Raw genomic sequence first — 26,438 nt, 5'->3', positions numbered from 1 at the left:
CTTTCTTTGGTTGTTTGCTGAAGGAGCAAGTTCATAGAACCACCAGGTCCTCCAAATCTCCAAACCTTGTGATGTCCTCCTGATTTGGACACATTGTACTCCTTTTTAAGAGGCTAGGTTTTATTACCGGAATTCTTGGTAATGTGTCTTTACCATTAAGTTGGATGGTGTCTCGTCAAAGGCAATTGGTTGAATCCAAACTTGGTGGAGAGGGGAGGTGAGCAGGACTATGGAATCAATTATTTATGTGCCTGAAGTCTTTGAGGGTTATGTATTGCAATTTTCCAGACGTTCTAAACAAGTCCAGGAGCCACTGTAAACGGGCCTACTCCTTGAGTGAGAAATGATATATTAGGACAGCTGTGCTCTCTGGATCATAACACAGACACTGGTTTCACTGAGCAACTTTAAGGGAGCAATGGTTTTTAATCTTATCTCAGTCATGAGCAAGCCTCAAAGGGTTAGAGAGTCATCCTGGGCATGTAAGAACAATAGAAGAACATAAGTACGGCCATACTAGGCCAGACCAATGGTCCATCTAGCCCAGTATCTGTCTTCAGGCCAGAGCTAATGTCAGGTGTTTCAGAGGGAATGAACAGAACAGGCAATCATCAAGTGATCTATCAATGGTCATTCACTCCCAACTTCTGGCAGTCAGGGGCTAGGGACATCCAGATTATGGGGTTGCATCCCTGACCATCTTGGCTCATTGCCACTGATAGACCTATTCTCTATGAACTTATCTAGTTTTTTTTGAACCCCAGTATAGTTTTGGCCTTCACAACATCCCCTGGCAATGAGTTCCACAAGTTGACTGTGTTGTTTGAAGAAGTACTTCCTTTTGTTTGTTTTAAACCTGCTGCCTATTAATTTCATTGAATTATTCCAGGTCTTGTGTTATGAGAAGTAGTAAATAACACTTCCTTATTCACTTTCTCTACACCATTTCATGATTTTATAGACCTATTTTATAAGACCCCCTTAGTTGTCTCTTTTCCAAGCTGGATAGTCCCAGTTTTATTAATCTCTCCTCATATGGAAATTATTCCAGATCCTTAATAATTTTTGATGCCCTTCTCTGTATCTTTTCAAATTCTATATATATATTTAGATGGGGTACCCAGAACAGTAAATAGTATTTAAAGTGTGGGTGTACCACAGATTTATATAGAGGCACTATCATATTTTCTGTCTTATTATCAATCCCTTTCCTAATGATTCCTAATGTTCTGTTAGCTCTTTTGATTGCCACTACACTTTGAGTGGTTGTTTTCAGAAAACTATTCACGATGACTCAAAAATCTTTCTTGGTAACAGCTAATTTAGATCCCATCATTTTATATGTACAGTTGGAATTATGCATTCCAATGTGCATTACTTTGCATTTATCAACACTGAATTTCATCTGCCATTTTGCTGCCCAGTCACCCAGTTTTGTTGATCCCTTTGTAACTCATCATAGTCCGCTCTGGACTTAATTATCTTGAGTAATGTTGTATTGTTTACAAATTTTCCCACCTCACTATTTATCCCCTTTTCCAGCTCATTTATGAATATGTTGAACAGCACTGGTCCCAGTACAGACCCCTGCCACCACTATTTACCTCCCTCCATTGTGAAAACTGACCATTTATTCCTACCTTTGTTTTCTGTCTTTTAACCAGTTATCAGTCCATTAGAGGACTTTCCCTCTTATCCCATGACAGCTTAAGAGTCTTTCATGAGGGACATTGTCAAAGGCTTTCTGAAAGTCCAAGTACACTCTGTCCACTGGATCTCCCTTGTCCAGATGTTTGTTGACCCCCCCTTAAAGTATTCTAGCAGATTAGTGAGGCATGATTTCCCATTACAGCTTCCATGTTGACTCTTCTCCAACAAATCATGTTAATCTCTTTATCTGATAATTTTGTTCTTTACTATGGTTTCAGCCATTTTACCTGGTACTGAAATTAGGTTTACCAGCCTGTACTTGCCATTATTGCCTCTGTAGCCTTTTTTAAAAATTGCTATCATTAAACATTAGCTATCCTCCAGTCCTTTAGTACTGAATCTGATTTAAATGATGTGTTACATATCCCAGAGAATAGTTCTGTAATTTTAGATTTGAGTTCCTTCAGAACTCTTGGATGAATACCATCTGGTCCTGGTGACTTATTACTGTTTAATTTATCAATTTGTACAAAAACCTCCTCTAACTGACACCTCAGTCCTGGACAGTTCTCAGATTGGTCACCTAAAAAGAATGGCTCAGGTGTCACATCCTATACAGTGAAGACCAATGCAAAGAATTCATGTAGCTTCACCACAATGGCCTTCCTTAAGTGCTCCTTTAGCACCTCAATTGTCCAGTAGCCCCACTGGTTGTTTGGCAGGCTTCATACTTCTGATGTACTTAAAAATGTTGTTAGTTTTTGAGTTTTTGGCTAGTTACTCTTTCAATTCTTTTTTGGCCTGCCTAATTATACTTTTATACTTGAGATGCCAGAGTTTATGCTTCTTTCTATTTTCCTCAGTAGGATTTAGCTTCCAATTTTTAAAGGATCCCTTTTTGCCTCTAATTACTTCTTTTACTTTCTTGTTTAGCCATGGTGGTACTTTTTTGGTCCTCTTACTTTTTTTTTATTTGGGATATACATTTAATTGGAGCGTCTGTTGTGGTGTTTTTAAAATGTTTCCATGCAGTTTGCAGGCATTTCACTTTTGTGACTATATCTTTTAATTTATGTTTAATTAGCTTCCTCATTTTTGTGTAGTTCTCATCTCTGACGTTAAATGCTATTGTGGTGACTTCTTTGATGTTCCGTCCTCCCACGCCCACACACTCTGAAAATCCTAAATAATTATACAAGCTGCCCATACTTCTGTCTTTATTCTGCCAAACTGGGCTGAAAAATCTAGCAAGAATGGATTCTCTCATGAGATTTCTGGTGCTTACTGCTTGGGTTGCAACTAGTATAGGCTTTCTGGTGGCCTTTTGGCACTTCAGCTTCTGTCATGTAAAAAGAAATAACAGCTGGGATGGAGGAAAAGATACTTTCTGCAATTTAGAACTCAGAAGAAGGTTCTTTTTGAGATAGCTATTATTTTTTCTGAATCAGTTGGCCCCACATTTAATCTCAAGTTCCCCTCTTGAAACAAACTGCTCATTCAGTCTAGATGAATGGCTGGGAAGTCTGGCAGTGCTTAGTAGTTTCCATTTCACTGTTGATTGATTTGACATCACATGGCTGTAGGTGCTGTGTGAATTATCTCCTTTTACTTAGCTTTAAAAAAAAACACGTGCACATTTCTTTTCTGTAATCTCAAATCCCCTTCACTGGGAGATTTAGTAGTAGTATTTGGCTTCTTTTTCCCCCTTCTCATTGATTTTAAAATGACATTATCCTTTAGTACATTTGAGGCCTTTCTCCAGTTATGGAGTCTGATTCTCTAACTGGCTCCATAAATACAAGTTTAACCCCACCCCACCCCACCCTATCCTATGTGGAGACAACTAGTATTGTGTTAAGTTTTTTTTTTTTTAATTTGGAGAAATGAGGAATATTCAATTTTCTTTATCCTGCAATTGTTTTCTAAAGTAGGTATATAGAGATAGCTGCATGAATAGCTTGCTGTTGGCGGGAAAGTATTCACTGGGATCCATTAATGGCACTGAATGCAGAAGACAAATTAGTGGCACATGTATATGTCTAATCCTTTTTCATGGAGGACTAGAAAGATTTTTTAAAAAAGCCTGTGATGGAGGCGAAGGTTCACATGCCTAAATACTCTATTACTTTCCACTTTCTTAGTCTTAGGTTTTTTTGGGGTACAGCATGGACAGAAGCAGATTCAGAGGAAAGAAACACATTTCAGCCTAGAAGGCAATCAATAGTTATTCCAATCCCATTCATTCACAATTCATTAGAAGCCTTTCTATTAAAAATAAAATCTGGACATTTTCTTTATATAAACTCAAATAAAAAAGAGCAAACTGATAGCAGTTCTGGTGCCATTAAACTCATGACCAATATCAGTCACTGGTGCCGTTATACCCATGATGCTAGTATTAACAAATCATCTTATTGCTGGCAATTAAATATATACTGAGACACCATTATCAGCCACTGCAGCTCAAAATTAGATAGAGAACAAGATGATAAGTTAACAGTAGAAGTTTATCAACCATCTGATCGGAATGGACCCCAAAACGAACGGCCAAAGCAGTAATCCAAACCACTACCAAGGAGGAGACTAATATTACATCCTCTAACCCTCAGCCTCTACATCAACCACTCCATGCAGTTGGACAATTTTTCCAGTGCCCCTTACGGCTTTTGGCAGTGTCTTGGTTGCACTTCTTAGACTACTGTTTCTACCCAGTGCTCCAGCCTAAATACCATTTTCTTAACCATTGCCTCATAGGAGTTTAGAATGTCATAGGACACAGATATGGAAGGGATATTTTGGGCCATGAAGTCCACTATCCTGCTATTGCAGGCAACCCCATCATATAATCATGACATTGTTATCAACAGGAATTGAACCCAAGATCTCTAGAGCTAACACATGAGCACAGCCAGGAGAGCAGGTTGAGAGTTTTCCATCAAAACTGTTTTTCCATGGGTTTTTGATTAAATGAAAATGTTCACAAAAAGTGTTTGCTTTCTGTGGAAAGATTCAACATTTTATTGAATAACTAAATCTTTTTGGTCAAAAACTGAAAACATTATGGCTGCAAACTTTCTGGTTTTTGGTTTTTTAATTAAAAGTCAAAACTTTTTGTGGGGGAAAAAAGAAGTCCAAACAGATCTACTCTACAGCACTAGGTCATCATGCTGGCAACAGTGGCAGACTCATTCCCTTTGTGGATCAGACACAAAATCCAGATATAAACCTAAACTTGGGCTCGCCACATCTAATATTCAATTCCAGTAACAGAGTTGATGGGAAAGGAAATCATTGTGGAAAAATCTAAAGTAGGGTAGAGTAAAGAATAGAAACTAAAAATACTGAATGCAAAATACACCCTCAAAGGACATTTTATTCCAAACGAGTACCAGGAAAGAAGTTTGGTGTTCACAGAGAATAGAACTCTAACACCTTCAAAATGTAAGTAAAATCCAGGAGATAAATTCAGCTATTGAGTACAAATAGTCCTATGACAGCATTTAAGTACTTCATAAAGGAAAAATCAAAGCACAACTACAAAATGGGGAATAACTGGCTAGGTGGTAATACTGCTGCAAAGATTCTGGAGGGTTATAATGGATCATAAATTGAATGTGAGCCAACCATGTGATGCAGTTGCAAAACAGCCTATCATTCCGGGATGTATTAACAGGAATGTTGTATATAAGACAGAGGAATTAATTGGCCCACTCTACTTGGCATTAGTAAGGGCTCAGCTGGAGTATTATGCCAAATTTTGGGTGCCAGCCTTTAGGAAAGATATGGACAAGTTGGAGAGAGTTTAGAAGAAAGCTACACAAATTACAAAAGAAAACCTGACCCGTGAAGAAAGGTTAAAAAAACTGGGCATATTCAGACTTGAGAAAAAAAGACTGAGGAGGGAGGGAACTGATAGTATTCATGTACATTAAGACTGTTTTAAAGAGGATGGTGAGCAATTGTTCTTCATGTCCACTGAAGGTAGGATGAGAGGTAATGGGGTTAATCTGCAGCAAGGGAGATTTAGGCTAGACATTCGGAAAAACTTTCTAACTATAAGGATAGTTAAGCACTGGAATAGGCTTCCAAGGGAGGTTGTGGAATCCCCCTCACTGGAAGAAGAACAGATTAGACAAACACCTATCGGAATGGTCTATATGTTCTTGGTCCTGCCTCAGCACAAGGGTATGGATTAGATGACCTCTTAAGGTCTCTTCCAGCCCTATATTTCTATGATTCTAAGTTTAGGTGAGGTTAGGTCTAAAGTTAGGTGAGGTCTTGTTTGGAATGCTGTGTTGAATTCTGTATTCCTACTACTACCCATAAGGATATAGAGGAAGAGGAGGTCCACTGGAGAACAAATTTAATGACTTGGGGACTCCAGGAACTAGTCTTTACAGAATAAACAAGGAAACTGGGAGCCATATCATTCCCCTCTGTTTTAACCATGGACAAGCTGAGATGTGCACTAATGACCCTAACTGGCAAGTAACTCCATAATGAAGGAGCATCAACACCATCCCTCTGCACAGTCACCATTTTGGGTTTTTATGGGTTTTGTGGGCATGGCTGCTCAGATGTGATGGTGTGAGGAGGGAGCCAGCTTATGTGACATCATCCTATGGCACACCTATGCAGAAACAACCACTGGGATTAGTGCTGATCCTGCAAACAGTCTCAGAAATTAGATTAAGGGCGACTCTGGTTCAGACGTGAGCAAGGAGGGATCCAGATTGCCAGAAGTAGGAGGCCACGGTGTATAGTGTAGGGCTTGCCCTGAGATTTCTTCAGTTGCACCACAAATCTCTGGAAATATATGGTTTTGGCAGGCCTTCTACTCCCTATACAATCCAGCTCCCTACTCACATGAATTGTCAGAAGTAGCACAAATGGCAGAGTCCCTAGTGTAATTTCACCTATCCGATGGGGTGTTCTTTGGCAGAGTATGTTATAGTGCTGTATCTGTCTTCTCTGGAAAAATAGAGGCTTTGGTGTGTATCTCACTGAGGCAGGCTTGATTTCGAAAGTTACCTGCTAATAGTCTCTTAAGAGTGATTATAATTTAAGTGCAAAGGGTCATGAAATACAGCTGAAAATCAGTGGAGTCTTAAAGGAATCTAGTAGTATTCAAATAGATGGATGAGTGACTGAAAGCAGCTGATGGTAATAGCATTTTAAAGAGTTACTTGATGACTGAATTTACAAGGGAAGAATCATTGTGGGAATATGAACTCATGGTTAGGACAGACCAATGATTCATGGTGCACTGTTTTCTTTTATCCCTATTTTCCAATGTTAATTATTAGTCCATTTTCAAAATATATTTAGGGTGTCTTACTTAACTTTGGGTCACATTGCAAGGCAGTTTGCAGAAGCCTGCACCGGAAATAACACACACAAAGTCAAACATAAATATCATTAACTTATCTGGGTTCTGGGCTGTATTTGAAATTATTTGCTTTTAGATTTTTGGCACATTTCATGTATAAATACAATCCCTTTGAATTCTTTGTCTTCAAGTTTTAAGGTTGACCACGATGACAGCAAAACTTTACTAAGTGAGAGCTTCTAGTACAAATGTTTCTATCCTCAGCATTATATCCATTCTATTAAAATAAGTGAAAAGTGCCATCCATAGCTATCTTTTCAAGAAAAAAAACCCTATATTTATTTTCCTAAGCAATTGTGTTATTCAGCATGTGAACAGATATTGTTCATTGTTCTTTTATTAAGTGTAATGTCACAGTGTGTTATCTGTGTATATTTCTCAACTTGCCGAGGGCGAAATGCAGGAGAATTCATTAATTTGGAGTATCAAAAATAGTAAACCAAAATAAACCATCTAAAGCAAAAATAATTTCTTTAGAGTTGACATACAGTCACCACATGAAATTAGCCTAAGAAATAGAGGTTTAGCACCAGTTTACTAAATTGCTAAGTGCTGTGCTTAAAAACTCAAGGCATACCAAAGATATTAATGAGCAGTTGAGAAATGTAATGATATGATGTCTGAAGAGGAGGATGTTTCCGTACACAATTTGTGTGGGACTAGATGGTGTATTGATGATACTTCCTTTGGATTCCCTGTTCTGTATCAAAAGTCGTCAAATGCAATGAAGGAATGTTTCAGAAAGAATAACAGGAAGGTCCATTGGGATTCTCATTGTAGGACTATCCTACTCACTTTGTCAAATGAATATGAAGTAAAGTAGAGCGTAAAGGTGTTTGCAACATTTAATTGTGATGAATAGTACATTCTTAACATTGATTACATTTATATCTTACAAGCTTTTTTGTAACCCATTATTCCTGCTCTGTACAGCAAGGTCTACCAACCACCGACCTACAGAAAGCTCTGTCTCCACTGGCTCGTCAGCCAGTAGTTTTAGCAGTGGATATAGCATGGATAGTGAAGGAAGCAGCAGCACCACAGGGGAGAACAATCTGTTTCCTATTCCAAGAATGTAAGGCTTTTTCTTTAATACACTGTATTGTCCTGACAGTACTATGTATATCACTTTGAGGCCTCAGTTTTCCTCATATGTCATTTCTTCCCAAGACTTGTTGCACAATATAACAGCTAATAGCATTTAAATGGATAGGACTCTCGTCAGAGTCCGTAATTGCATTTTCCACTGTTGCACAATTAGAAATGTTCAAGCCCACTACACCCATGATTCCACAGAACAAACTAATTGCTGTAATCCAGGAGCAACCTCATTCTCATCCCTTTTTGTGCACATTTGTAGAGATGGGCTTGAGACACAAAGCGCTGATGGAGAGCAGAACTTCTGCCAAATTTGGGGATGTTCAATTTGGGTTTTTAGTTTGGCCCCATTCTAGACACAGGTACTAACAGCAAAATTCAGATCCAGATCTTGATCCAAACCTCCCCAAAATTTAGGAATTTGAATGGAGATTTTTGGTTCAGCCCCATTTCTGCATTATCATAGCAGTTTGAGGAAGACTTCTTCATCAGATCCCTTCTGGGCCAATATAGGGGTATTCTCCACAGTCTAATAAGTTTCACCATCAGGAAGTTTATCCTTATTTTACAACACTAAGCTTTATTATTGTTAACCTTATCCATTACTTCTAATTATACCCCTTGTATCATGCTAGATAATTCCTCTCCCCTTCTGATGTTAACACTCTTCAGAAGGAAATAGATCAATTGTTTTCAGACTCTGTCTGTTCCATGAAACATTTGCCAATGGTCTTTGAAGAGCTAGCTGGTCACACCCTTGCTGGCTATGCATATTTACCCTATTCCCTGCAGCACCCAATTCCACCACTGTGTGGTACTAAGAGTCAGTTAATGCAGCTAGGAAGAGTACTGGCTATGGCTTGGCACTCTTTGGCCCTCTTCAGAGGGGAGTATAAAACATGGGGCTGTCTGAGACCTAACAGCAACATGATCGCCATTATTAGAGAGGTGTGTGGATGCTGAGCACCTCTCTTCAGTAGAGAAACTCTGATTTCCTCCAGCTGTGACTCTGACCCCATATTTCTAAACCAGACCCACACTTTGCCAGTGCCAGCGCTATCAGCCCAATACTGGCCTGGAACCACACTAATGTTTAATGAACCTTTTCAGGTAAATCTTCCTTTCCTGTGCCTTTTCTCAGCACACTATTATCAGTTCTTGCTCTGCAGTCCTGAAATCTGATGCACAAGAGATGAAAGCAACTTTTTTAAAGGTTCTTGAATTTATAAATGAAACAAAGCCAATTTGTTCTCTCGAGTTTGTGACATTCCAAAGTGCTTATCCCTTGTTGATATGTAGTGGAATGGCAAATGACTGTAACTTATTAGATGCTAAAAAGGAAAAGAGCTATCAATCTTACTTTTAAGTTTCCCCTTCAGCAATTTAAGGGAGGGGAGAAGTGAGCTCAGGCTGTAAAGTTCCATCTGATTAATTTTTTATTGAATCTTTCACTCACCCTTGCTGTAGATTAAAACAAATTGTGCTTCAGAGGAACAAAAATTATTTTAATTGTATTTTACAACCCAGATGCATAATTAGTTTATAATGATTCCTAAAGATAAAATACAAGTTCATGGCATGTTAGGGAAGCCTGAGTTTTAAACCACTCTTATTTTGGGCCTAGTGGTGCTGCCCATTTGAATATCTAGCTAAGAAAAAAATTTAACAGTGATACTATGGGGATTATTTGATGAGGTAGCTAATTAGAAGCAGGTCATTGCAGATATTAGACACTGTTACAAATGTCAAGGGAAATTAATAATTATATAACAATAGAAGAAAGCTTTTTATAAAATCATCACGTTTGGTGGGTCATTTTTTGCATCACTCATTATCAAAATGCCAGCGCTTGTATGAAACTTCTAAAATTACCAATGTCACTCATACCAAACCCTGCTGGAGAATAGGGGCCAGATTCTTCATTGCCCAGTCCATTGTGTAGACTTTTACACGAGTGCAAAGTGGCAGGTGTGAAATGCTACTAAACTAGAATGGTAAATGACTACACAATTTGCAGGGAATCTGATCCTGGGTACTAATAATTCTCTACAGCATATTTGCCATACTTCATAATAAAGTTCATCCTGAAAAAAGAAATACTTTGCTAGGTAATTAAACTGAATTCAAAAATCTGTTTTGTATTTACTTTTTCCCTTCAGTTTTTTTTATTTTATCACAGAGAAGGACAACTTCCTACTGCAATGTGAAATTTAAGAGCCTGATCCTCAGCTGGTGTAGCTCAACACTGCTCCATTTGACTACAATGGAACAATGCCGATTTGCACCAGTTGAGGATCTGGCACTACATCTCTCTCTCTCACGGTATATTGTAAGGTTACCCATTATAAACGGGAAGAGTGAATTCAAAATTGCCAAGTTTATTTTCTGGAGGATTGTAATCATGCCTCAAAGCTAGTTGCAACTTGCTAGAATAGTTAAGGAGTAAATTGAAATAAACAAAATAGGACCAAATACAGATCTCTGTTACACCTATGTAACAGAGATAAAAACCTGCCCATATTAACCAAGTGAATAGTAGAAATAACTCTTCTTCTAAATCAAAGGAATTTTATCACACTGGGTAGCTGTCAAGATCAGACATAATAGATGAGATCAGGGTTACAGTGTCTCAATGATGAGATGTTTATCATGCTCAATGAGTATGAAAGAACCTTCCCATCCCAACCTGAACTGTAGTGTCACAAAAGTTATCAAAGAAATACTGTGAATGAGCAAAAACTTGTCTTACTGTATAAATCATAGTAATCTAATTCAAATATCTTGCTGAGGAGACCTCTTATGGTATAAGAGCACTGACTCATGAATGACAGGACCAAAAACTTAAAGAAACAAGGTGTGTGAGGTAATATTTTTTACTGGACCCAGTTAGTAAGAGAAACAAGTTTTCAAGCTTACACACAGCTCTTCTGCAGATCTGGGAAATATATCTAAATACAAAGTGAAATAGATTGTTTAGCATAAGTAGTTAATATATATCTTAAAGGCTCATGCAAGGTGCAGAGGCCTGTTAATACCTCGCTAGTCATAGTGGGGGGAAAGGAGGAGGGGGAAGCTGGGGAAGAGGGGGGTTGCGTGTTATAGATTATTGTAATAGACCAAAAATCCAGTGTTTTTATTAAGTCCATGATTTTTAGTGTCTAACAACATTATGAATTTAAGCTCCCAGGCTCATCTTTTGAAGGTGTTGTGCAGGTTTCCTTTAAGGATGAGGACTGAGAGGTCATATATGAAGTGATTATTTTGTGAAAAGTGTTCACTCATGGCTGATACTGTGTTTTTTGTCTTCTGAATTTTTCTGTGTGCGTTCATTGGAGAGTGTAGTGATTGTCTGGTTTCACCTACATAGTTGTTATTGGGGCATTTTTTCCCTTCCTTTCTTCCCTCTGACTGGAGAGGTGTTAATGGACTACTTCACTTTGAATGGTCCCTTGAAATACATGTTAACTAATTATGCTAAACAATCTGTTCCACCCCGTATTTAGCTGTGACACTCAGTACATTTCCCAGACCCGAAGAAGAGCTCTGTGTAAACTTGCAAGTTTCTGTTTCTCTGCAACAGAAGTTGGTCCAATAAAAGATATTACCTCACCCACCTTATCTCCCTAATATCCTGCAAGCAACATGACTGCAACAACACTGCATATGGCCAAAAGCTGTGATATACACTGGACCCTCACTAGAATGCGTGTCTATATAGCGTAAATTCATATATAATGCAGTCACGGCCATGGTTCCCAAATTTAATACTTTAATTCCAATTCATTTTAACACAGTCCCTGCTATAACGCGGTCCCTGTGTTAATGCAGTACCACGCATGGATCCCAAATCCCGCATTCTAGCAAGGGTCCGGTGTACTAGAATATACATGGGATAATGCTTGTGTAACTGAGATCAGTTTCTGGACCTGTGTTATTTATTTCACCTTTCCCCTTAACCATAATAGAGTGTGGGGAGAGTAGAATTTGATCAAGTAAGAAGGTTTCCAATTATGTGATTACAAGCTTCTGCAAAAAGAATTAAGCTTCTCTGAAGTCTCTTCCAGTTGACAATGGGAGACTTGCTGTTTACAGACACAAGAATTTCTGCATGTCCAATCAGAATCTCTGAAAAGTTATTGCCTTTTCTGTTATTTATGAAAAATATTTGGCACCCTTGAAGGATGTCAGGAAGTGATTGTTTCTTCTTTTTTTGGACTGTACCAATACTCTTTCTGTTTGAGGATTTCTTTTGTGCTTTGGTATCTTCTGTTCAAGACTTCATTGACAGTTACAAAACTGCTTTTTTCAATAGAGGGAAGATGGGCCAGAATGGACAAGAATCAGTAAAGCAGTCAGGAGTGGGATTAACTGATGCAGAAGGTAAAATGAAATACAAACAACATTACAAAGAGGTGCCTGACAGTTTATACAAAAGAATAATTATTCTTTCAATTTTGCACGTTATGACGTATTAGCTAAATCTGTTTTTGTATTACAGTCTTAAGGCCTTACTCTGAGGGCCCTTGCTACGCCCTAGTAGTGTCAAGGGGCTTTAGTGTAAATGAGAATCAGACCGTATCTGTTAATTTAAGGTCATTAAATAGCCACATTGCAATGAATAAGAATTCCCACCCAGCAGTTCTCATTGCCTTTCACGCTACTGGAAACAAATGAAAACAAAAGTGAAAACAAATGTTTAATATAGTCTATAGAACTGATTCCATGCCCCCACTGAATTCAATAGAAAGACTTCAATGGACACTAAATCAGACTCTTCATAGTACATTTCAGGCTACCCACTTATTATATGAAATGTAATATGAGGAGGCTCCATCCAACATTAAGTTAAAATAACCTTGTTATCCCTAGCCTGATTCTTGCTTGCATGTATATACCTGCCTCTGGAAATTTCCCTACATGCATCTGACAAAGTGGGCATTCACCCATGAAATCTTATGCTCCAATACTGTTAGTCTATAAGGTGCCACAGGATCTTTGCCGCTTTTAAAATAAAGAGCCTATCTTAACCTCCAGCCTGACTGCTGGTCTTGTACCCAGATGAAGCTCCTTGAGAATATTCGTTTGATGGGGAAGATCTTGGATCTTTTTATTTAAATCTATGATGAAAGTTAGTGTCCATGACAGTGAGGACAATGTGTCTATCAGTGACCTGTGAGGTTTCCCGCACAGCTGTCCCAAAATTGCTCAGGCCACAAATATAACACCCCTGCTAATCCTGCATGGGCATCTCTTCAGCAGATACTGACAGTAATATCTAAAATGGGTCATGGGTACACCAACAGAATGAATTATCAAAGAACAGTATTTGTGGGAATTAGCAAGATAAAGCCAAGGTCCATAAAAGGGGGTGATTAGAATTAGAGCTGGTTGGAAGATGAGGGTTTTTTTCTGTGGAAAAATCATGTTTCTGGTGAAAAATCAAAATCACAAATATTTCCTCTAAAAAAATATATTGCAGTTTTGAAATGCCCCTGCAGGGCCTTATAGGAATTGTAGTTTGGTTGTATCGTGCTTCCATTCTCCTCTCTAGGCCAGGCTCCCTGGGCAGACTGCATGGTGCATAAACATCTCCCTTCTGGGTGAGAAGAGGAGTTGCACCCATCATGGCAGTCATAGTGCATCATGGGACATGACATCTAGCTGGGGAGCGTGGCCTGTGTAGGAGAATGGGTGGAGAAAGTTTTTGTGAAAAAAATTTAAGTCAAAGCCCCAATTTTTCATTGCAAGACAGTTTCAGTGGAAAATTTTTGACCAGCCCTAACTAGAGTGAATCCATGAAACTCATTTTCACTTGTGAGTATTAAGTCCCTACTTGAATCTGGGCCTGAATGATTAGTACCCTGATCCTAGGTGCCACCTAGGATAAACACTAAAATCTGGAACGTTGTGTTTCAGTGTGTTATGCATATTTTTTATTCTCTAAACAATATTTTTAGAAGTGATTATATTAATATGATTGTAACACAGCCTGCTAGGCTATTCTGTCAAGAGATTCTCACGCAAAAGACGTTTGCCCTTAAGACATTGAAGCTTTCCATTTTTTAATCCCTGCATTGTTGGTTTTTAGTCATCCTGTGCAGTGTTTCACTCTACGTGGTGATTAAAACTCAGAATTTGAGTCTCCTCTCACTTACACCAGACTAAGGCTGTGTCTACACTACGGACCTTACTACAGCACAGCTGTACTGCTGCAGCTGCACCGTTGTAAGGTTTCCTGTGTAGCCACTCTATGCTGATGGAAGAGAGCTCTCCCACTGGCATAATAAAATGAGTGGCGGTAGCTATGTTGGCAGGAGGGAGTCTCTGTCCACACCAGTGCTTTTGTTTTTGAAACTTATGTCATCCTTGACCAACAAAAGTTTTGCTGACAAAACTGCTAGTATAGATAAAGCCTCAGCATGGAGTAACTCCATTGAAGCCAATAGAGTTACACTGGTGTGAGAGAAGAATCAGGCCCTTAGATGGGGCTGGAACCAATCTGATGAGTTCTACCTCTAGTATTCATCTCTAGTACTCAGAGTAGTTCAGCAGTTTGGTTCAACAGTTCCAAAGGCAGCTGTATCAAAATTGGCATTTCACATTTAAATATCTTTAAACTAATATAGGGATTTAAACTGAGAAAAGTGGTCTCCTGTTTGGACAAGAAGGTCAGGAAACCCCTCCCAGCCCCCATAAGTTTAAAGTTACAGATGGGATGCAAGGTATTTAAAAAAATACAGAGAAGGGAGGAATAGTTTTGCAAGGCTCCTCTCAAGGTTTGCACAGTCTTTGTAGGTCATTAAGATGTGCAAGTATTTACAGATTATTTACAGATTATTTACAGATCTGTACTTAGATGTCTAAATGACCAAAATTAAAGGGGTGTATATCACTGCACAGGAAAAATTGTGCAGTTATCTGCACCTCTAATTTTGCAGACAAAAAAGAAAAAAAGAAGAGAAGAAACTTTAAGATTAAAATGTGATCCTTAATGTCCATTTCAGGAGTAGGGTTATAAGTATAATGCCAATAAATATGATTCTCTGAATTATACTTAAGGTGAGTTTGATTTATTTTACCTTCATGGAATTAATGATGCCTTTGAGTGAGCTCAGTGAGCCAAAGTATAATATAGGACAGGAATCAAATAAATAGTAAAACTATATACATTTGGGCTCACCTGAGCTATTCCCTCCTTCACATTGAATTCACATTCTATCTTTATATACAGTAACAGATGCCTTGAAAAAAAACCCTCAGGTCTTTACATCCTCTACCTTTCGAATGTTTGAAATCTAGATCCAGATTTTGATCCAAATTTTGTGACTTAGATCTTTTTCTAATATCCAATAATACCAATGCTCAGAAGCAGTGCTTACTGGTAATTAGTGCCAGGGTTTGCCAGGGCTGAACCACATTACCTCTAGGCTTGGCTGTTCATAGCCCCAGCACCCCTGGGCTTGCCACGTCAGATATGAAAGGAAAAATAATTGCTTGAGCCCTGGCACCTCTTTCATTACAAATTAAACACTGCTCAGAAGGAAATGAACATTTAAAATAGACTAAGTTGTCATTCATAATGTCTATGTTCATCTTACTCTCTCACTCTCTCTATTTAAATTTCATCCAATAAAAGTATTAGGAAGGAAACACAGGACTTTAATAGAAAATTATCTATGGATGTCTTACATAATGGGTGATGTGTATTTTAATGTATGTGCATATACAAATAAACAGTACTAGATGATAGTGCACTTGCTTAAATTTTTACTACTGTCTGCATAGAATACAATTTGATATTTGATACATCTAGACTTTTAAAGAGGAACAACTGTAGCTTAGGGAGCAGGATATAAAAAAGCTGGTGGAGCAACACATTGAATAAGTTTTTTCTCTGACACATTTGTGAATTCCCCTAAAGTAAATAGGCAGCAAGAATACACTGATGGCACTGTAGCAGTCTCAGGGGACTAGATTCTGTGTTACGGCTTCTGAGTGACATAACCCGAAGATAAGAGGAGGAGCCAAAGATAGCTTTAGCCACCTTTGCACCACTTGGTTTCCAGGCTGCCATAGAGAACAAAACATTTCCCGACAAAAGTTAGGGCAGGCCTGGGAGCTGCTGTAACTCATGGCAGTCTGTCCTGAGTTGTCTATGGGCTCTGCGGCATTTCAGATACCTTGTAGCACAGGGTACTATGACCACATCCATTATGGCCGGACTTGTGAGAAGAGGTAGTGTAGAGGTGTTTAAGTTGGCACTAAGCAGATCCTGCACTGGGAGCATTCTCTGTGGGCCCTTTGCCACTCATTTATAGTGACCTAAGCAGCTGCTTTTATTTGTCAGGGTAAATTGAAACAAATGTGTAGATCATCTCCTCAAAAGAGATCACTAATTCATTAGAGAGGGGTTGAGGAAGCAGACTTCAGACATCAACTGATAGTGTGTAAAGGAGTGAGCTTACATTAGAGCTGAAGGTGTTTTGTTACCATTAATCAAAGATTTGATAATGATTAAACTGTCGGGTTCTATTGGGCAGCTACAGACACTTTTCCTGTGTGTGATTGGAATGTCTGGAATGAACAGTCCATGCAGGCAAAGATCTTGGTAGCCCTTTAAGTACTACATACAAACATATTTTTGGCCCACATTTTCTTCAGGGTGTTACACTTTTCTTCAGCATTAGCCATGCATGTCGTCTTGCTCCACCTAATTTTTTTGTCTTGAGCAAACCTATTTATTATGTCTGAGGCTGAAAAATTCCACTCTCCTTTCAGCTTTTCTCTTGCTTGGTGTTTATCTATAGAGGCAACACAAGAGTTTCATATCCATGCCAGTGGGTTACTGTGATTCTGAAAAGTGTTATCTCCACTGGGAGTTTGGAAATAGCCAGATTCATTGTGTAAATACTGAATTGTTCGGTATATGTAAGGAGATGAGAGAAGGAGAATGCATAACTCCCCTTACTAGCAAGAATGATCCCCAATTATCCCATGTGTCCTGAATTAAGGTTGTGTTTATTTTAGTTTAACAGAACTTTATCTATTGTTTGCTAGAACCTAATGCCAGCTCCATATCTCTTTAGTAGCACATTGCCTGGCAACACACTCAGCCAGTGAAATACCAAAAGAGAAGTATTAGTTCATCAGAAAGCTCACTGGCCGATTATGCTTTGACAGCTGATTCCAGCAGTTTCTAAAATATACTTCTTATAAATTGATTCTGTAAAGTCCAGCCTGTATGGAACTCCTTTTGATAGTAATGAGAGTTTCAATATATAAAGCACTTTCAGAAGAAGGTCCAGTGGCAGAGAGCTTAAGCTACAGCTGGAATGGTTTTGTACATAAGCACTGAAGTTCTGTCTAACTTCTCCATGGCAATTTTAGACTAGTATTCACAACTATCTATGCTATTAGCAGCAGCTATTGTGAGCTTGTCTGATGGTGATATAATACCTGCACCATTTGCTGCCTTCCAAAATGTCTCAAGCATCACACGTATGTCAAACCATTGCTTATGATTTTTTTTTAAATCATGGTCTGGTCTTGCAAGTATTTTTCTTTAATAAATAGAAGTTTATAGTTACTATCCATATGACAATTGATTTGATCATAATGGATATTGATCCAAGACATTAAAGAGAAAATGAGCCAACCTGAAGTGTTACCAACACTATCTAGCTGTGATTGAATAGATATTTTTAGTTTTTAAATTCATCTCCAGAAGTGCAGTGCAAGAGAAAATTGCCAAACCCTTTTAAGATCTTGCTTCAAGAGCCCGATGAGTCAAGAGACATTGTTCTTTTTAATAGTAGTAGCCTACGTGCTTATGGGCTTATTGTGCCGTCCTTGCTTACACTGAGTCAATGGGACTATTTGTGGAATAAAACACTACTCAAAGTAAGTAAAGATGGCAGAATTTGGTGCTTAATGAGCAAGAGAGGTATATGAAATGAGACACTACCTGTTTTCTGCATTAAAAGCTTTTTAAAAAAAAAAAAAAGCTGCTGCTATGCCTAGAATTTTTCAGCCTTACGTGTTTTTTTCTCAACTGCCTTTTGATATAAAATCCCTATCATGCTTTGTGTCATCAAGTCCTAACTCACATCTACCATCTAGGGCTCCCAAAAGCATAATATTAATCAATGCCAGAAATATTTAAAGGAGAAAATATTACCAAGGGTGATCTCTGGCACTGAAAAATTGCTTCAGTGCTGGGAGAAAGTGGCACAGAGGAATAGAAAATAAGCAGGGAAAGAAAGTGTTTGTCTGCAATTTGTCTACCTTGTGTTGACTGATGTAGCACTCCTCCTTTGCTTTCTGAAATTCTGCTTTTCATTACACAAGTTAAAGGAATCAGATATATTTTTAAATAATGGGTGATTTGGAGGAAATGTTATTAGAGTATAGGACTAGGTTCTAGGAAGTCTAAGATGCACTGTGGAATGTCATTTTACGGCTATGTGGACTTAAGCCAGTTCCTTATCCACTAAGGTTGACCAAATATTTTCAATAAAAGTTGTTTGTCAGCAAAAACTTGGGTTTTCAACTAAATAAAAACGTTCATTTCTGCTTTCCATGGAAATAATGTTTTTTTAATTAATCAAAAAAAGAATGCCTGAAATATTCAGTCAAAAACCAAAATACTTTGATTTGGATATGCTGCCACAGTGCCTCATTGGAGTTGCAGTTCAGTTGCCTCATGTTCCCATTCTGCTCTATTGGCCTGGCTCCCCAGCTGGACTACATCTCCCATAATGCACCATGGCTTGGGACATCCATGATGCATGATTCCAAGAAAGGAGGCCATGGTGAATTGTGGGAGACAAAGATGTACTGGACTACTACTAATGCATTCTATGGATGTCTTTCTCCGTTCATGAATGACTTGCTATATATTTCTTCTTTGTTTTCTGCAGCTTTTTTTAATAGAGTCTTAGCAATTTTGACTGCTGATTTGGCTTTGCCATTTGATTGGCTATTGTATGATTATGATGTGGTCTGATTAATTTGATTGGCTATATTACAGTGCTGATATAATATTCAAATTCTGAGATAAATTCCAAAATTCACAGCAAGTAAATTGGGGTTCATTGTCTGAAACTACAGATTCAGGGATACCATTCATGCTGAAATGTTTAATTGCTTTCTTTGTGATTATCATTGAAGTAGTGTCTGACAGTTCATGTAGTTCCTAGAAGTCTGAATACTAGTTTACCACAATGAGGTAGTTTGTTTGGTTTGCAATAAAAAAATCCATTCCTACTTTGCTTCAAGGTCTCTTGAGAACACTGTATATTTTAATTGTCTTTTTGCTGCTTGATCTGCATTGCCCCACGTGCTTATCAGGTGTCTGATACCCTTAGTTATGTTTGGCCAGTATTCAGTGTTTGTTGTTTACAGGATCACTCTGCTGTATTCCTGAGTTTCTATTTTCAATGATCCAGTTATTATGATTCTACCGCCTTTATCTAGGATGCTATATTGGACTCTCAGCTCATCTTGATAGTTTCAGTATTCTGGGAGGGAGGTGGGGCTTCTCCTTTGGTGTCTGGCCATCCTGACAGAATGACAGATGCCAGCACTTGTAAATCCTGTCCTGTATAGTTTGTTGTTGTTTTTTCTTATGCAATAGTCTTATTTTCTGATTTCATGTACCTGCAGCTGCTGCCTCACTTCTGTCACCGTGTTTAATAGCCAAGCATTAAAAGGGAAAGAGACACTACAGTGTAACATTCAACCTTTATTCCATCCTCCATATACACTCTGCTCCCTCATCAGGAACTTCCTGAATATAGAGTTCTCTAAGTGTCTAGACTTCATCATACTGCATTTCCTTCTATTGTGAAGCTATTTATAGTAACAAATGGAATTTACACTATGGGTGAATTTGGACCTGAGGACAGAGATTATAAGGAGAGAGGAATCTGAACTATATTGGAAAGAGATATAGAGGACAGGCCAAAGTACCTGGAGAAAGAAGTCCTTGTAGCTACTTTCTGTGGGCGCCAGTTGTGCAACCCTTTTCCGTGATGGTTTTTCGTGATGGTACTTACAGTAAATCAACTGAGCTACTTGTGTTAGTAAGTGTTCATCAATATGAGTAAATGTTACCCAATGTGAGCCAGAGAGTAAAATGCTCAACTATCCCTAAAGCCCATTTTGCTCAAAGTCTATTTGAAGGAGTTACACATTTTGAGTAAAAGGTAGATTAGTTTAACTCTGGGACTATGCTCCTCACTGACACCAAACTGAGTGTAGTTTAGAGGATGGGGAAGCAGGAAATGACATGATAAAGGGAAATTTGCCTATTGGACATTTACACTGGTGGATGTGGATCTGAGTTAACAGACTATTGCCAAAGTTATTTTGAGGGAGTGTTTTATTTATCATTCATATAAATATATTAATGCTGTGTTTTCCCAAGGTGATTGTGTGTTCTCTTTTCCCCAATAAAGTTTTCCTTATTTCATACACAAACTGAATATCTGCAAGTGGGGAAGTAGTGCCTATTAAGGGTGCCCATGGAAGGTATTTAGTGATCCCAGAAATTCTGTGAGGGGGCTCGAGCTGGGGGTGTTTGTTAGTTTTGGCACCCCAGCTGTTTGAACCCAGCCCTTGTTACTGCCAATAGCACATGACCAGAAGGGTTACATTACTAATCCTATATATTCTAATAGCTCACTTTCTTTCCTATAAGAAATTACCATGATCAGAGGAGGCTAACTGCTTAGTGTCATGACAAGGCATTAATTTAGATTATCAAGTGTGCTGTAGAGTATCATAAAGTTTAATAAGCAATAAAGTAGTTAGAAATGGCAAGGTTAATATGAAGTGTTGCCAGTTAATGTTGGCCCATTATTCCAAAAGAAGTTCAGTTAAGATTAAATAGAAAGTAAAATCATATGCTGAGGTGGCATGAGTTTCCATGCAAAAAACATGCATTCCATGTGTGGACTGAAAAAGCCCAAAATATGAAAGAGTTGTCAGTGGGCCACATCCTTTGTCTGTTTGGGGCCAGCTGGTGTAAATTCAACTCAATGGAGGTTTGATGATCTTACAGCAGCATGTGCTATCTTTTCTTTGGTTAAAGTTTTCTTACATTTGGTGAGTTATGCTAAATGATTGATTAAATAAAATACAGCTCTGTAAATCAAATCTAGGGTTTTTTGGGGGGAAACTGCTGTCTCTAGCAGAAAAGGAAAGAATATCTGTATAAAAAGAACCAGTATTCCTTTTTCCTCTTTTAAAGATAAGATATCAGTAAACAGATTTTTAAAGTTACCAACAAACTACGTTTTGCAAGCCCTTTTTCCCTTTAATTTGCAATACCAGATATTCAGTTTCTTTCTTTCTTTCTTTCTTTCTTTCTTTCTTTCTTTCTTTCTTTCTTTCTTTCTTTCTTTCTTTCTTTCTTTTTCCTTTCTGTCTTTCTGTGTTTCTTTCTGTCTTTCTTTTGATATATCAAATATATACATTTTTATTAACAAACTTAAATAGCTTTAGGTCCAACTTCGATTTCAATAGATGCTGTGGTATGTCAGTGTGTCAGTTTACCCCTTTATGTAACTGAAATTACACTTACTACTTCAAACAGTTGTCTAAACATAACTAGTGTTTATGAAGGGTGAAATCCTGACCTCACTGAAATCAAAGGGATTTTTCACAGTTTCAGTAGGTCACAAATTTCACCCAAAGGGTTTTGAGAATTCTCAGTAATCTATGAATGATGTTATTTATTATCATATGCCTATTTGTATTTTGTTGTGGCAGGACCACCTTTCCACAATATGTGCAGTAAAGGAGAAGTGGACAGCGAGCTAGCTTCTCCCCTCATCCCAGTATAAACCAGAATTAACTCCACCTCAGTTAGTGGAGTTACATCAGCCTAAAACTGTCATCAGAGGAAAATCAGGCCTGAAGTGATTACCAAAAGAGACACTCAGATATTGTGACCAACACAGAACTATACACATAAAGTAACATTGGAGAAACCAGGAAAATTAAGTTAAAAACAGTTGGCCAATTGAGCAACTAAGTGGCTACAAATAATGCTACAAGGTGGGAGATCTGAGTTATTGAACAACCAGGAGATCAGACTCCATAGCATTTACAGTAACTGTTTTATTTCATGAAACAGCATTTTTGTCTTGCCCTCTCTGTGATCTGTCATTCCTCAGGTTCTCACTGATTTGTGGTTTTCAGAGCTTCAGTGTACTGCACTTAAATAAGCAAGGTTCCTTTAGCTCTTGACAGTTGTTTATACAAATGCAAGAAATCATAGAATCAGATCATAGAATATCAGGGTTGGAAGGGACCTCAGGAGTTCATCTAGTCCAACCTCCTGCTCAAAGCAGGACCAATCTCCAATTAAATCATCCCAGCCAAGGCTTTGTCAAGCCTGACCTTAAAAATTTCTAAGGAAGGAGATTCCACCACCTCCCTAGGTAACGCATTCCAGTGTTTCACCACCTTCCTAGTGAAAAAGTTTTTCCTAATATCCAACCTAAACCTCCCCCACGGCAACTTGAGACCATTACTCCTCGTTCTGTCATCCTCTGCAGCACATTCCCATTGGAATTCTGATCACCCATCTTGTCTGACAGAGTTCTCTGAGATATACCATGTACTGTGTAATTTCTCGCCCCTGGGCTGATTTCAATTCTGCCATCACTAGTTCTCTTAGAATTCTAGTGAGAGCGAAATAAAGGCCAAGATTTATTAACAATTTGAACTGACAATTTGTATGGAGCAGCAAGTTAGCAGCAGAAGCAAAGGCAACACTTCAAATTTAATTTAGGTAGCTGTAACCTCATAAACTTAGATTTGAGTTAAGAAGTCAACCTTGATTAGCTAACTTCACAGGCCAATCCTTTGGGCTGAGTTATGTCAAGTTTGGAATGTTCAGGCTCCTGAATTTAGATTGGCTCCAAGAGATCTATTTATATCGTGCATTCCCAGTGCTATAAACAGTTCCCTGGTGTTGTGGGTAACAGTTAAAAAAAATAAAAACTTGTTTTAAACAAGGAGAAGAGCACGGTTAAACTGAACTGGCCCCAGCTGTGTGTGTGGGATTCTCCATTCATCAAGAGCACATTTTAGTTCCATGAGCTTTTGTAGTCTGCAGAGTAAATTTCAGTCTTGTGACTGCTGGGCATTGGATTCCAGAGCTCTTCAGCCAAATGTGGTCTCACCGCTGGAGCTTGTGTGTCATTGCTGGTCTCTGAGGGAGGAGGGAGCAAATCCCTTAGTTCTCCATCAAAACTCCCAGTGACTTTTCATTTGTGCTAATCCACAATAGCTGCTCCAGAGTATCTGTATATGTACAATGGGGAAGAGTTGTAAGGGGGTAGGTTGTAGTGGTTAGTGATTTCACTGGGAGTTTTGCCTATGTAGGAATTGAAGGATTTGACCATTCATTCTTTCAGAGTTTGTAAATCTAATTTGCTCAGCCACTCTAATCATCCCTCTGCATAATAAGGGCCTGATTTGGATCTTACACTGGTTTTATGCCAGTGTCAATCCATTAATTTTAAAGCATTGAGAATGCTATACCAGATCAAACTCATGGTCCATCTAGTCCAGTATCTTGCCTCCAATGGTAGCCTGTAGAAGAAGCAGCAGCAAGAAAAACTGCAGTAGTCAGTTATGGGGTAATCTGCCACTGGGAAGTCTTCTTCTACCTCATAGTAAAATGATAGAATCATTGAAACGTAGGAAGGGACCTCAGTAAGTCACCTAGTTTAGTCCCATGCATTGAGGCAGGGAACGTCCCTTGAACGTCCCTGACAGGTGATTATGTAACCTGTTCTTAAAAGCCTCCATGACAGAGAATCCACAACCTCCCTGGGTAATTTGTTATAGTGCTTAACTACCCTTACAGTTAGGAAGTTTTTCTTAATGTCTAACCTAAATCTCTCTTACTGCAATTTAAGCCAATTACTTCTTCTCCTGTCGTTAGTTGATAAGGAGAACAATGTATCACCCTTCTCTATAACAGGCTTCTACTATTAGAACACTGTTATCGTGTCCCCCGTCAGTCCTCTCTTATCCATACCAGTTTTTTTTTCAATCTTCCTTCATAGGTCATGTTTTCTAGACCTTTAATCATTTTTGTTCCTCTCCTTTGGATTTTCTCCACTTTGTCCACATCTTTCCTGAAGTGTGGTGCCAAGAACTGGACACAATATTTAGAGATCAGTATAAATCCTGAAGCATGAGCATTTATATTTCCCCCCCAAAAAATCCTTTTTTTGAGTATTTCCAGTTATAATTCTTATAATGTATATAATTTTCTACTAGCCCTTTGAATCCTTCAGAGTTCTTGAACTCAAGTACATCCTGTGGCAATGAGTTCCATTGTTGAATTATGTGAATTTCAGTGCATTTAGATGCCTAAAGATGCATAGATAGGTGTGTATTCAGTCTGAGATCAGAATCAGGCCTTATGTATCCACAGAGTCACATGGAAAAGCATTTAGCAATCCAACAGGTGGTTTCATGCTCTGTCTCAACCTCAGTATATTATTTATTAATATTTGTATGTGTTATTTGGTTAGCTGTGACAATACACTCAGTGCTGCACAAGACACTGAAATAAAGACAGTTTCTATCTCAAAAAGCTTTGTTTACATGATAGACATTATAGAAGGTTAATATAAATTTGGCAGAAAGTAACTTTTAAGCACATTTCCTTTAGTTGACAAAAAGCGTGAATCTGATTCAGTGTGCAGTACTAAAACAACTGCTGTGCTCAACAGCCAGTGTAATTACCAATTGAGGTGTTAAGTTCTGAAATTATTTTGTACTAATAAGAATCACAGGATAGTGTCAATCTATTTTTGTTAGGAAAAGCACAAATTGGATAGGCCAAAATGAATATTTTGTGAAAAATGTACTTTGGGAGGAATTTGGGTCAACACTTTACTCTCCGTCACATACAGTACAACTCTATTGAAGTCAATATGGATGCAACTGTGTAGCAGAGAGCAGGTTTTATCTATTCAGTGATGAAAATTATAGTTGGTCACAAACACAGTTTAAGGATCAAAACGCAATGTAAGGATCAATTTCATATTAGGAGCTTGAGAATAGGGTACCAATACTAGTCCAAATTCTTCTTCCATTACACTTGTATAGCCCGATTGCCTTACATGATATAACTCAAGATCTTGCCTTTAATTTCCAATAGCTGAAGTTAAAATGACAGTTACAAGGGAATAATGGCAAATCTAGTAGGAATTTAGCTAAACCTCCAAAGTTTTTGAGGGCAATGGGCTTGAATATGAATGTGGTGGAGCATAGACACCCCCACACTGTCCAGGAGAGAGTCAACGAACTACTCTGGGCTCTATCACATGCACAGGCGCTGAGTTTCCAATGTGCTGGGGGGTGCTCAACCCCCAGCTCTGCACTAGGTCTCACTCCACCCCTTCCTCCAAGGCCCTGCCCCACCTCTTCCTGCCCCCTCTCCATCCTCGTTCCACTTCTTCCCACCCCATTCTGTCCCCAACGTGCCGTGCCCTCGCTCCTCCTGCTCCCTCCCAAAGCCTCCTGCATGCCACGAAACAGCTGTTTGCGGAAGGCAGGAGGCACAGGGAGGGAGGGGGAGATGCTCATCAGCAGGGGCCCGGTGGGTGGCAAACACTGGGGGGCAATGGGGGAGCTGATGGGTGACTGCTGGTGTCCCGCGAGTCTGCGCCTATGATCACGTGTAATAGGTATCAGGCTTTGAGAAAGGAGATAAAAGGGGAGAGGAGAGCCCAGCTCAGTTGGGAGCCAGTTGGGAGCCGGCTGGGAGGGAGTGCAGACTTCTACCTCTTGTGCTGTGAGAGAAGCCTGGCTGGGTCAGGAATTGATTAGAGACTATGCCTGCCAGAGCCTCCCTCAGGGAAGATAAGTCTGACATAGGACAGTTATTCCAGTTTGCTACCAGTGACTTTCCTGCTGTTGCTGGGCAGGAGTGGCAAGCGGGCATGGGTGGGGAGTGGGAGTGAGCCACTTCTCATGCCACCTGGGCCTGGCTGCCAGTGCCAGGGACAGGCACTGAGTGAGCCAGACACATGCTGTGGGAGGGAGGGGACAGCCGGGCTCTCTCTCAAGCAGCTACTGCGCTGCACAGAACAGTGACCAGAGCAGCCAGCAGGAAAAGTGGCTGGTCTGGCCCCTTCCAGTCCCTGCCTGAGCCCAGCTGCCAAGGACAAGGGCCGAGCGCACTGGGGGGCAAGCGCAGCGGGAGAAAGACAGAGCCCTCTCCCCACCGCAGGTAATTCTGGTCGAGTGGGGAGAGTGCAACAGGCCA

The 26,438-nt window shown here is 39.2% G+C and overlaps 1 protein-coding gene across 2 annotated transcripts in view; it reads left to right on the top strand.

The window, feature by feature from the left end:
• Positions 1–26,438, top strand: part of PCLO (piccolo presynaptic cytomatrix protein) — a 548,662-nt gene that overhangs the window by 481,107 nt on the left and 41,117 nt on the right. For both annotated transcript variants that reach the window (XM_038373536.2, XM_038373500.2), the window contains 2 exons: positions 7,973–8,114; positions 12,450–12,517. In XM_038373536.2, the coding sequence (XP_038229464.1) occupies positions 7,973–8,114; positions 12,450–12,517 (210 nt within the window). The remainder of the gene's footprint in view (positions 1–7,972; positions 8,115–12,449; positions 12,518–26,438) is intronic.

The sequence above is a fragment of the Dermochelys coriacea genome, chromosome 1 (assembly GCF_009764565.3).
Source record: "Dermochelys coriacea isolate rDerCor1 chromosome 1, rDerCor1.pri.v4, whole genome shotgun sequence".
In the NCBI taxonomy this organism is placed as follows: domain Eukaryota; kingdom Metazoa; phylum Chordata; order Testudines; family Dermochelyidae; genus Dermochelys; species Dermochelys coriacea.
Note: the sequence above shows the minus strand (reverse complement) of the source record. Positions and strands in the feature narration are given on the sequence as shown.